The 12,481-nt window shown below is 58.2% G+C and overlaps 1 protein-coding gene across 1 annotated transcript; it reads left to right on the forward strand.

The window, feature by feature from the left end:
- The first annotated feature begins 748 nt into the window (after window positions 1-748).
- Upk3b (uroplakin 3B) lies at window positions 749-5,309 on the forward strand. The gene is made up of 6 exons (XM_015491456.2): window positions 749-979; window positions 1,159-1,308; window positions 1,616-1,841; window positions 2,606-2,685; window positions 3,341-3,470; window positions 3,922-5,309. The coding sequence occupies exons 1-6, from the start codon at window positions 898-900 to the stop codon at window positions 4,079-4,081; spliced, it is 828 nt and encodes a 275-aa protein (XP_015346942.1). The 5' UTR covers window positions 749-897; the 3' UTR covers window positions 4,082-5,309.
- Window positions 5,310-12,481: the final 7,172 nt, after the last annotated feature.

The following is a 12,481-nucleotide window of genomic DNA, read 5'->3' on the forward strand; positions in this document are numbered from 1 at the left end:
AAAGGACAGGGGATTCAGCTCAGTGGAAGTGCCCCTGGGTTTGGTCTCCAGTACGAAAAGCAAAAACAAAACCACCTAGCTGTGAATTTCAGAGTATGTGAGTTCTATCTAAAAATATATACCTAAGCCGGGCTTGGTGACGCATACCTTTAATCCCTGTGACCTGGGACGCTGAGATGGGAGGATTGAAAGTCCCTGGCCATCCTCAGCAACTTAGTAAGACCCTGTCTTTAAGAAAAAGGGGGGATGGTGTGCTGGGAATGTGGCTCAGTGGTGAAGCACCCCTGGTTCAATCCCCAGTACTAACATAAAAACAAAGTGAACTAAATAACTACAGGGCTTGTCCGTCAGCTGTCCAGGGCTCCACGTCCCTTCCCGGAGTCCAAGTCCTCCTTTGGACAAGGGAAAGGGAGCCTCATGGGTGGCAGGGCCCAGAGAAGACAGCAGGGCCAGGGAGGCTGTCTGGGGGCTGGAGTGGGCAGGCCGGGGCTGCACTGCCCTCTGCCCCCCACTCCTTCCCTGGGTGGGGCTGGGAGGTCAGAGGGAAGCTCCTGGCACCCAGGGTGCAGGAATCTCAGATATGTTGCCCTGCTTCCAGGTTTCCTGAGGCTGGCCCTCCTCCCCAGGGCTGGGAGGCTGGGTGGGGCCCCCTTCCTGACATAGGCTCTGGGCCTGCCTGGTGGTCATCTGGGGGCCCAGAGCCCAGCCAGCCCCCTCCCTTTGATGGGCTGGACTGCTGGGGTGGGTGCTGGGCAGGGAAGCATTCACATTTACAGGTCTTTCCTGCCCTCCTGGCAGCCTGACTAACCAGCTCCTCCAGGCCCAAGGTGCTGGGGGTGGGGTGCAGCCTGAGGCAGCCAGACCAGCCCCTGAGCTCCCCTTGCTCCGCTGGCCATCATGGGGCCCCCTGGGAGGCAGCCTTGCCCTTGCCTGCTGCTCCTCTTGGTGCTGAGCTGTTTCCAAACCAGCCTGAGCCTGGGTGAGTCGGGGTCCTGGGATGGATGCACCTGGCCAGACCCGAGGCGCTGGGGGCACCTGCTGGGGAGATTGAACCCGGGAGCCCATCCCCTTGAGTCAGGTCTGGTAATCTCAGGGCAGTGGGCCTCCAGGACCCTCAAGCCCTTCTCCACTGCTCACCCTTGTCCCCCATGGCTACAGAACGGATCCCCTACAAGCCACAGATAACAGCCTGGAACCTGGAAGGGAAGGTCACGGCCACCACGTTCTCCCTGGAGCAGCCTCGCTGTGTGTTTGATGGGCACGCCAGCGCCAAGGACACCATCTGGCTGGTGGTGGCCTTCACCAATGGTGTGTGGTGCAGGTCGGGGGCCTGGGGAGAGGGGTGAGGGCCGAGAGGGAACCCTTCACCAGTACCCCCAGTTGTTGGGGAAGGGTGGGTGTGGCGAGGGAGGCGAGGTGGGCTTCAGCGGGGGGGGGGGGGCTCTTAGGGGATGGCAGAGTCTGCTTTGTCTAGACTCACAGGGAGGGGGGCGGTGGAGGTGGTCAGGGCTGGAGGCCGTGGCCAGGTGGCTGAGGGCTGGTGGAGGCAAGACTCCTGGTCAGCAGGAAAAGGCCTGTCCCTCCCTTCTTGCCCCTGTCACCCTCCATCCTCCAGCCTCCATGGATTTCAGGAACCCGCAGACCCTGGCTGACATTCCCGTCTCCCCACGGATGCTGACCGATCGCCACTTCATGACGTTGCCCCTGTCCCTGGACCAGCTGCCCTGTGAGGATCCAGTGGGTGTCAGTGGAAGCTCCCCCTTGCTACGGGTGGGCAATGACTTCGGCTGCCACCAGCAACCCTACTGCAACGTCCCCCTCCCTGGCCCTGGTCCTTACAGGTGGGTGGTCCCCCTCCACCCTGCCTGCCTCCCCCCCCGCACGTCCACTGCCCTGGGATTGGGCTGCGCCCGGGGAGGAGGAGCTTCTGGGGAGGCGGGGTGCAGAGCCGGCCCCTCCCAACCGCCCCGCCCAGTCCCAACTGCAGGGTGGCAGGAGCCCCTCCCCTTTCCTGGTCTCCATTTCCCTCCTCTGGAGGAGGGGGCAATAGTGCCGTCCCATTGGGTACCAGGCAGAAAGAGGCCTTTCCAGAGGCCCCAGAGGGGTTCAGTCAGGGGGCCTCTTGAGGTCGCGATGGAGTGTCTCCATCCTCCCTGCTCCCTCTGCCCCCTCGGCCACCCTTGCAGGGCCACCGTCCCCACAGCCACCCCCGCTGGGCTTCTAGCCTTACTCGGTGGGTCCCAAGATGGTCTAGAGTTCCTACCCAGCAAAAACACTGAGTCTGCCCACAGAACCTCTGGATTCTGCACTCTGGGCAGACCCTGACCAAGACTCCCCGCCTTTGGCCTGGGTGCCTTTGTAAGAGGGTGCTGAGACCTTCCTCCCTGCCCAGAGCCACTGCCCAGATGGATGGAGACTGCTGGTGCAGGTCACATGCCCAGAGAGGCCTCGGCAGGTCCTCCTGGTAGGGCCAGACTACCACTGGTACCCGCGCATGAGAAGGGCCCCACCCAGCACAGGAGGGCCGCTGGGGACTCTGCTGAAGGTGGCAACGTGTCCAGGGCAGTGGAGCCCTCTGAGTCTCACCCCTGCTCCCTTTCTCTAGTGTCAAGTTCCTCCTAATGGACGTCGGTGGCGCACCCACGGCTGAGACCGAGTGGTCAGATCCCATCACTCTGCACCAAGGTAGTCCTGGGTGCTGGGACTTCCTCTGTCCTCAGGGAGCTCGCCGGCTTCTCTGGGCCACCTGCTCATCTTCCGCAGGGGCACTGGCTCTGCCAATCCCCAAGCGTTTGCCAACCCTTGGGTGCCCCACCAGCTCCTGTCACAGGCAGAAATCTTCCTCTTCCTGTGGGACCCAGGCCTGGGCCTCCTTTCCTGGGTGTGGGGAGAAGGGATTGGGCATGAAGACCAGAGTCAGCATCAGGGCTGGCTGGCTGGGGGTGGAATGGAAGGTTCTAGGGGCTTCTCTGAGCTGGGCCCTGAGGGTGAACACGGGCCACCAAGCATGTGCAAAGACCAGAGTGTCTGGGAAGGGAGTTGCCGGGGAGATGGCTGCTAAGGCAGTTGGGGTGGGGAATCTTGTCATCTGAAGACCTTGAATGCTGGGTTCCAAGGAGCAGGTAATATGGTCCCCTGGAGGTCTGCAGCCACTCTGCCTGCCATGTTCCGGGCAGTGTGGGGCAGGGGTAGGGACAAGCCCAGCAGGTGAGCCCAGGGTCAGGATGGAGTGACAGATTACCGCTGAGATGAACAGACGGGTGGGCTTGGGAGGCTGTCTGGGTTTATGAGGTGTCACGGTGGATGGGGAGAGAGGGAGGTGACAGAGCCCTGTGTGCAGGGAAGGCCCCAAGCTCCATTGACACGTGGCCGGGGCGGCGGAGTGGCTGTATGATTGTAATCGCCTCCATCCTCTCGTCCCTGGCCGGCCTCCTGCTCCTGGCCTTCCTAGCAGCCTCTACAGTGCGCTTGTGAGTGGCAACACCCCATGGGCCCTCTCTCACCCACAGCCCTTCCTGGCCCTGGCCCTGGCCCCCGGAAGCCTCCTGTCCACACTGTGGTTGGTTCTCGACTCCTTGCAGGGAGGGTGCAGGAACTGCACCTGTCCTTCTGTCACCTCGGAGGCCATGAGGATCCAGTAGTTCCCCTGAGGACTGGTTTGGGGGCCTGCCTCCCTCTGGCCCTGTCCTTCACTGTGTCCTCTGCCAAGGCCCCTCTCTCCTGAGCCTTACGTTTCTCTGTGAGCTCGTGGGTGTCTTAGCAAACTGGTGCCAGCATAGGCAGTCAGAGTGGTTACCTGGAAGAGGCCAGTTCTAGAAAGGGCGGAGAGGGAGAGCCGAGGCCCTGGGGTGAGGGTGCGGGGAGGGGAAGCAGTCCCCCACCCACAAGGGACATAGTGCCTCTTCCTCCTCCCTTGTTCAGCTCCAGCCTGTGGTGGCCCAAGGAGGCCCCTGAGCATCTGCGGATCGGCTCCTTCATGGGGAAGCGCTACGTGACCCACCACATCCCGCCCAGTGAGGCTGCCACACTGCCTGTGGGCTGTGAGCCTGGCCTGGACCCCCTCCCCAGCCTCAGCCCCTAGCCTGTGGCCTGAGTCTGGGCCTAGTGGGCAGGGAACAAAATGCAGGGAGCGTGTTCCCCACCCCTGTGCCCACAGGCCTCCTGGGGCTCCTGGCCTCTCCCCAGCATGCTCCAGCCTGCCAGGACTCCCCTCCAGCAGCCCCGGGCATCTGGAAGTGACTTTAGGAGGGGCCGTGGTCAGGCTGGGCATCTGGCCCCGCCTCTGTCCCTGTCTCTGTTCTGCCTGACCTATGAGCACGGCTGGAGACACGTGGACCGGCAGCCCCAACCCAGAGCTTGCAGACCCCAGGAGCAAACCTTCGAGAACCTGGCTCTGCCCTGGGTAGAGCCCAAGTCACCCTCTGTCACACCCTTTAGCTGCAGCTAGGGTACAGCCTTCAGAGGCATCTCTGCTGGCCCTGGATACTGGTTCTTTCCAAGGGTGGGAGTCACCTGCCAGAAAGTCAGACAGTGTTGATGACATCACGACTATCCAGCTACAGATTCCGGTCACCATTTCAAATCCCTTTGCACACAGATGGCCACACACTCATCCATTCATCCCACATCATTCATTGAGTACCTGCTGAATGCCATGCACAGTGTTAGACTCGGTAACTCAGGAAGAGCAGGTCCCCATCTCCGGGAACTCTGCTCTGAACCCTCTGCTCTGAACCTCAGACCACCGCGTGTCCAGAGGTGACTTGTTACTGTTGTGGGGTGTCATGCCCTTCGACTTTCACTTGATCCCCAACTCACACATCCTTAGACAATCACCCCATGGACTCTCCGAGGCCCTCAAGACCCCTTCATCAGAAAGGTTGCAATGCAGACTCCCAAGCTTCTGTCCGCGAGGCGAGTGGTTCCCGCCATCGCCACACGGGGGCGCCGGCGCGCCGTGGCCAAGTAGCCGAGGGCCCGCGCGCATGCGTGCTCCTGTCCACCGCCCCGGCCCTGCGACCCCAGAGCGATCTGTGGTCGTCGGGGCTTCTACTGGCCAAGCCAGAGAGCGTGTAGGGCGGTCCCGCTGCCGCCTGAACGCCTACTCTGCAGGCTTCAGCCCACACAGCGGCGGCGATTTCCTCCAGGAGAGCTGAGCCTCGGTGACATGTGCACGCACTCCTTCCAACCGCTGCACCCCACCCTGTGTTCCCTGGGCGCTGCTCCCGGGCCTGTCTGACCGCGGCTCCCAGCACACAGGCCCTTGCCCGCCTCCTTTGGAGGTGAATAAATGTGGTCTGGCTTCTGCATGACTGGAGTGACGCCCGCTGGCAGTGGGACGAAAGCACGTGGCCCCAGCCCCCCTGAGGAGGTCCCTGGATTGCTGTCCCAACTGGTGCTCCATCTCTTAAGCCACAGAGAAACCCATGCATGCAGCAGCAGTCCATGCTGGGTGTATGATTCCACTCAGCTGCTTTCTCCCCAGTCTCACCCTCCCGTGGGAAGTCTTTTTTTTTTTTTAATAATTTTTATTTATTTTTACTGTTTAATTTTCGGCGGACACAACATCTTTGTTTGTATGTGGTGCTGAGGATCGAACCCCGGCCGCACGCATGGCAGGCGAGCGCGCTACCGCTTGAGCCACATCCCCAGCCCCCCCGTGGGAAGTCTTTAGAAACTCCTGAGTCCCTCATCTCTGAGGTCTGTCCCCCATTCTTCCTGCACCCCACCAGCCACAGACCTGCAGGTCTGGATGGAGGCAGTTTCAGTCCAATGCCCTGGTGGCCTGGGAGACATCTGGCCGTGGAGCCAGCCCCATTGGGTGACAACTTTTGAAACCCGGCCTCTGTGGAGCCTCTTGGGAGGGGGTTCAAGGCTTCCGTCTCCTGGACCAGCTAGCCCGGGCAGAGTCCACCTCACACTGCACTAGCCCTGGAAGGTAAGATAGGGAAGAAGATGCGCTGCTAGCGTTTGACATGTGAAAAGATAAGTGACCCCTCCCAGACCCAAAGATCAGCTAGGAGCAAGAATAGCCAGACTCTGCACACCTGGGGTCCTCCCTATGCTGGGGCTGGCCTCTGTGTGGATCCCAGGTGCAGCCCCAGTGATCCCTCCCTGCGAACAGCCTCCCTGACCACAGAGACTGCCTCTAAACAGATGTGGTGATAGCATGGGGTGAGGACTGAGGGGTAGCCCAGGGGAGTCCAGGGGGATACTGACCTCAGCTGAGGGTCAAGGGGGCTTCCTTGGGGTCATTTCCAAGCTGATTCTGGAAGGGCAAATGGAAGTCAGTGGAGCACAGCAGAGAGAGCTACTCAGAGAGACCAGTTGTCACCCTTGCAGTGGCATGGATGACGCCAGGGGGTGGCAAAAGACTGAAGGACAGAAAGACACAGGCATGAACCCGCAGGTGAAGGGGCTGGAAAGGAAGGGATGGATTCCAGAAATACTCAGGTTGCCCTAGAGTTGAGGGATGAGCGGGAGGAAGGAGGCCCTGCCGGGGTTTCTGTTAAGAAGAAAGGCGTGAACACAAAACCTAGGCTCTGAGACGTGGGTACGCCACCCCAGCAGACCCTGAGAAAGGGCTTCTGGGAGTGCCATCCTAACAGCTGAGGGGACCCATAGGGCATTAGCAAGTCGCTAATATTTTGCAAAGGTAGAAACCTACCTTAGGACAGTTGGAAGCCACTCTGGGAGGCCGCTTGACCTGGGTGTTCTGACCCTGGCTGTGCCCACAATCACACCACGGCATCCCAGAATCCTGGACCAATGCCCAGGCACAGCGGGGCCCTGGGGAGCTGGGCCAGGGCCTTCTGCCCCAGAGTCACATGCCAGAGGGGCATCAGTAGGACCTGAGCCCAGCGCTGGCCAGCTTGGGACAGCCTTAGGCAAAACACAGAGAGAGGACCATGACATTTAAAGAGACTTTTAGTTAAGTGGCATTATAAGTGCTTCCCAGGATTGTATTTGAGGAAGTGCTGTGACATCCATTGGCCCCAGACTTACAGGCTCAATGGTTAAAAACAAGTGCATTATGAAAAAGGAAAACATCCAGGGGGGGAGGGAGGTGGTGACTCACAGATGACTCATCAGGTCCCAGATCAAAGGAACCAGGACAGGGCAGGCAGGAACAGGCCATCTGGACTGCCTCCCTCTCTCACCAGCTGCTGCCACCTCACCTCTGCTCGCTCCACCATCAGTTCCCTCATCCCCACAACCTCTGGCCAGCCAGCCACCCTCTCTCTGGCTACACTCCCCACCCCCAGACCCATTAGTCTCCCAGTGTCCAGGGAGGCCAGACATGTTATATGGCTGACCACGTTGAGTCTTTGCTCCTAACTTTCAGGGACTTCATGCAGCAAGCACAGAGTCTAGATTGGTCATCTCAGGTTCAAGGGTCCCAGGGCCCCATCCCTTGCCTGATGTACAGGCCCTTGTTTGGCTTCTAGTGCCACAGGACCTTTGCACATGTTTCCCTCTCTTTGTAGAACACTTTCCACTCCACTCTACATCCTCAAGTCCATTCCTCAGCTCCACTCCAGCACCTCTTATTCAGGAAGGCTCTTCCTCACCCCTCAGATCTCCTAGACAGCTGTGCTTCTTTCCCTCCCAATTAAATTTTGCAGTTTGTAAGTAGACATAAAACTGAGCCTTTTGGGGGGTGCTTGGGATTGAACCTTGTGCACAGTCAGTACACCCTCTACCATTGATCTACGCCCCAGCCCTTGAACTGTGAGTTATTGTACTACCAACTCCATCTGGGAGGGCAGAGAACACCCATGCCATGTTTGCCCACCAGGGCCCTCACAGAGCCGCCCCCTAGTGGATGCATAACTATTTATTGACCAAAACACCTTTTAGAAAAGGACAAAGCAGTGGGAGGGTGGCTGTCGTCCAGCCAAGCCCCAGAGAGAGGCCTCGTGAGAAACCAGACCTGCTCAAAACTTGACCTTGGACTTCCAGCCTCCAGAACACACATTTCTATGGCATAAGCCACCCGGTGTGAGGTCATTGGCTGTGAGACTGATACACTCCACATCATGCTGTCCTGAAACCTGGACGGTGGGATGCCCAGGACGGTGTCAGCGATGGAGATCGTGAAGTGATGGAGACCGTGAGTGACAGGCGCCTTCCAGGCAGAAGGAATTGTGTGTGCAAAGGTTTGGGGCCTGGGGTGACGTGCTGCCCAGGCCAAGGCCTGGCCCTCACCTGCTGCTGGCCCTGGCCCAGCCGTCTGCCCTGCCCCCCGCCATTTGAGAAGGTGGAAAGCACCTGCAGCCCTGCCTGCCTCCCCCGCACAGCCCCTGCCTCCCCCTCGCGGGTCGTCCTGGCTTCTGGGAACAGAACCCAGGCAGCAAGACAGGGGCAGAGGCTTCTGTCCTTGGGCCTCATTTGCTGTGTGAGCCCGACCAGGCAGCTGGGCTGATCTCCCTTGGCCTCCATGTCTCCTCTGTAAAACGAGTGTCCACCCCAGATTTCGAGCTCCTTTTAGGTTCGCCCTTTGGTCTCAGCCTCCCTGAAACTCCACTCCCTGTGGGTGACGCAGGCCAGAGGAACCCAGGGGAAAGAATGCGTTGCCCTTGACAACCATTTTTCTCCCTGGCTTCTCCCCCTGAGGGACTGAGAAGAATGTCCCATGAATCATCCTGGCCTCTCCCTTTTCTTCTCCGGCCCCCTCCTTTTGTCCCCCAGTGGAGGTGGCTTAAGATCTCCAAGGGGGGGTCTCCAGGATCCTCTGGGCTCAGGTGTGTTGTCCCAGCCCCTGTCAGTGGCAGAGCCCCCAGGGCAGGGAAATGGGGTTGGGGGCAGGGGCAGGGGCAGGGGCTGAGAGTGGAGTCAGATCACTTGGAGGTCTCTGGGTGCCTCTTTCTTTGGGGTCTTCTGCAGGCAGAGCTGGGGGCTGATCAAACCCAGCCCAGAAAGTCCAGTGTAGGGGAGGGGAGGGGAGGATCGATGCGGGCAACACTGGCAGTGGTGGGAGCCCAGGGGAGGCCCCCTGGCCCAGTCTGGGGACGGGACACATGGGGGACTGGGTGACGTCAGAACTAGAGACTTTGCTGAGCTTGGAGTGGAGGAAGGTAGGATCGGGAACCACCATGGGCTCACTGAGTGACGGCCTGCCCGGATGGAGAGGTGGGGAGCTGGGGTTGGGAGAATAAGGAGGAGACATGCCTGGGGCAAGGCGTGGAGGGCCCCCCACCCGGTGGCTGAGCAGTGCAAGGAACGCCCTGGTAGGAGAGCAGGCTGGGTTAAGAAAGTAGAATGAGTGACAGGGAAGGGCCAGGCCAGGACATGGGCCTGAGTCAAGCCTGGGAGCAGTGTTGCCCCTGAATCCCCCACCGAGATGCTCCTGGGGGCAGGGCTGCTGCTGGGGTGGCTGCTAGGTCTTGTGTTCCACCCTCTTTCCCTGGTGGCACCGCAGGAGCCAGCGTCCAGCCTCACAGGCTTCAGTGCCAAGGGCCTCAGAACTTCAAAGAAACCTCCAGCCATGTGGACCTTTTTGCAAGCTCAGACTTCTGCAAAACACTGGCATTGAAAATGAATTTAAAAAGTCTTTGCTGCCACCATCCTGTCTCAGTGTTGGGAAAACATATAACGGCAGCAGCACCCCAGAGAAAAACCCCAACATAGCGCCTAACGACCTTCTTTCTCCTCTTTTTTTCTTTCACTGGCGCGAAACGTTCCCACCGGCGCCCATGTTCAAATCCTGCTGGTGGGAAGCCTTAGCCCCAATAAGAATTAACTTTTTGGGCTCCAGAACTGACATATGGAAGAGCTTGCCAGTAAACGGGCGACCTGTTATCTACCTCAGCCCTGCTACCTCTCCTTAGACCTATATAAACCCACAGCCTTTTGTAATAAAGCGGAACCTCTTCGGTGATCTGTGTCGTGTGGTGTCTCCCATTCGTAGTGCGGTGCAGCGTCTTCCAGTCTTACACTCACCCTGACCGCTGCAGCAGCCTTCACCCTGGGCACCCTGGTAGCTATTACCCCTGAATTGGATTGAATAGTGTTTCCCCCCAAATCCATGTCTAACTCAGAAGCTGTGGGTGTGACCTTATTTGGGAATAGAGTCCTTTTTGGTTACAATAAGATCAGACTGAATCGGAGCAGGCCCCAGGCCCAACGCAATAGGTGATTCTCCTCCAGAGCCTTGGGAGGGAACATGGCCTCACTGGCACTGTCCCTCACAGGGACCCTGTGTGTGTGCGCGCGCACGCGTAGCACTGGGGATGGAACCCAGGGCCTTGCACATGCCAGGGAAGTGCTTTCCCACTGGGCTACATCCCTGACCCCTGCTAATTCTTATGGGTCATGGTCTTTCTCTGCTCTGACCCTGTAGTACTTCCTTCTCATGGCCAAAGTCACAGTTCTGACAAAACTTGAATGGCCCCATGCCATCTGTACCATCCTTTGACCTTGCTGATGGCACCTCTAACCCCTTCTCATGCTCCCTAACTAACCCTAACTATGCTAACCCCAGCAAACCCACTTCAGGGGCCACCATGGCTTATTCCAAGAGTGGGTCCCAGCATATCCACCCATATCCATATGCACACGGCCCTGCCCATCAGGAGTGGCCTCCCCTGCCTTGCCCCTGGGTTGAACGGCGGCTTGCTCTGGCCATGATGTGCTGTTGCAGGGATGCCTAGCCCATAAAGGCCTCCCAACTTCCAGTTTTTCCCTCTTAAATTCTTGTTGCTATGTAGAAAAGCTTAGGCTGGACCCCTGAGTGATAAGAAATCTCATGAAGAGAAAGGGGGAAAGAAAATTAAAAAACAGAGACAGGGGGAGAGACCCTGCAGCACTGGGCTGTTCACTCATCCCAAACACCACGTCAGTGAAGCTAAGGTCAAAGCTAAATATAGCTGCATGAGCTGCCCAGACCGATACCATATGGAGCCGAAGAACCACCCAGCTGAGCCCAGTCCATCCCCACAACAGCTGGGGATGATCAGATGCCACTCTTTGCAGGCTCAGAGTTTGGGGGGCACTTGGGGAACCAGGGCTTTGCAGTTGCTGAGCCTGTCACTGTCGAACATTCTCCCAGGTGTTCCATGATTGTCCCTTTGCTGGTTCATATGCCACCTTGGCGAGGTCCCAAGAACTCCCTGCCTAAGATGGCCCCTGCCTTCCACCATGCTCACCTCCTAGTCCTGGGTTTTTGTCTCCTTGGCAGCTGATGCTCCATCTTGCCTGAATTTGTTCATACAATGGTGGTCCCTCCCCCTGGGGATGTCCACTCCATGAGGGTGGGACTTGGGTTCTGTTCCCTGAGGTACCACTGCACTGGCATGGAGCAGGGCATCTAGGACTCTGTGAAAATCGTGAATGGATAAGGTCCTGGCCTTTCCCAGTCCCCAAGTTCCCCTCAGAGCTCTCTGCTCACAGGCTGGGCCCACAGAGGTCCTGGCACCTGGTAGACCCTCCATAAGTCATGGGAGGTTTACCAAGGAGTTCTTCCCCTACTGGAAGAAAGGGCGTTCTGGTTTACGATCCCAGGTGCCTCAAAGGTCTTTCCCCGCTGACAGGAGCGCCTGGTGGAGTGGGGAGGGACTGATAGCTCTCCTTCCCCTCCCTGACCAAAGCCCAAGCCCTGCATCCCTCTCCCTGCTCATGTGTGGAGACTCTTGACCCCTGGAAGGCACAGTGTACCCTGGGCACCTCCTCCAAGCATGGGCATGCTGGTTGCCATGGAGATGGGGCCTTGTTTGGTGACCCCAGACTGGGCGGGCCTTTGGGAACCTTTAACTATCTTTCCTGGGTGAGGTGCAGGGAGCCACATCCTACCTCATGAGTCAGTCCCAAGGTGCTTGGCAAGGCAGGTCCTAAAAAGGCTTGGCACGGACACCCTGTTGGCTCCTCTTGGATGCTTAGAACCCACTCCCTTCACACTGGTACTCAACCGGACCTGGGGACATCCAGACCCAGGGGGAAATTTGACACCTGCCACAATCCATACCATCCTGGTCTTCTCTCTGCTTGAGGCTGTAAAACAAGATGACATCCACCTGGCCAGACACACAGAGCAGGACGTAGGACACACAGACATAGCATAGGTCAAAAGTAATAATCAGGCACAGCTATGTGCCAGATCCTACGTCCAGAGCTGAGGATAGGGGTGGGCCTGGGGGGACAAACAGGTCTGACCTCTGGCGTCAGTTTAATGGAGAAAAGAGGCTCTCACCAAATAATGCTGTAGCCACTGAGTGACTTGCACCTACTTTTTATTTTTTATGCTTTGGTACTGGAGATTGAACCCAGGGATGCTTCACCACTGAGCCACACCTCCAGCATTTTTTTTTTTTTCATTTTGAGACAGAGTCTTACTAAGTTACTGAGGCTGGCCTCAAACTCACGATCCTCCTGCCTCAGCCTCCTGCGTTGCTGGGATTACAGGCATGTGACACCCTGCCTGGCTCCTTTTTATTTTATACAGTGATTGGATCACTGCCTGTGAGGTAGAAGAAAACAAAAAATA

This window comes from Marmota marmota, unplaced genomic scaffold (assembly GCF_001458135.2).
Source record: "Marmota marmota marmota unplaced genomic scaffold, marMar, whole genome shotgun sequence".
Taxonomy (NCBI): domain Eukaryota; kingdom Metazoa; phylum Chordata; class Mammalia; order Rodentia; family Sciuridae; genus Marmota; species Marmota marmota.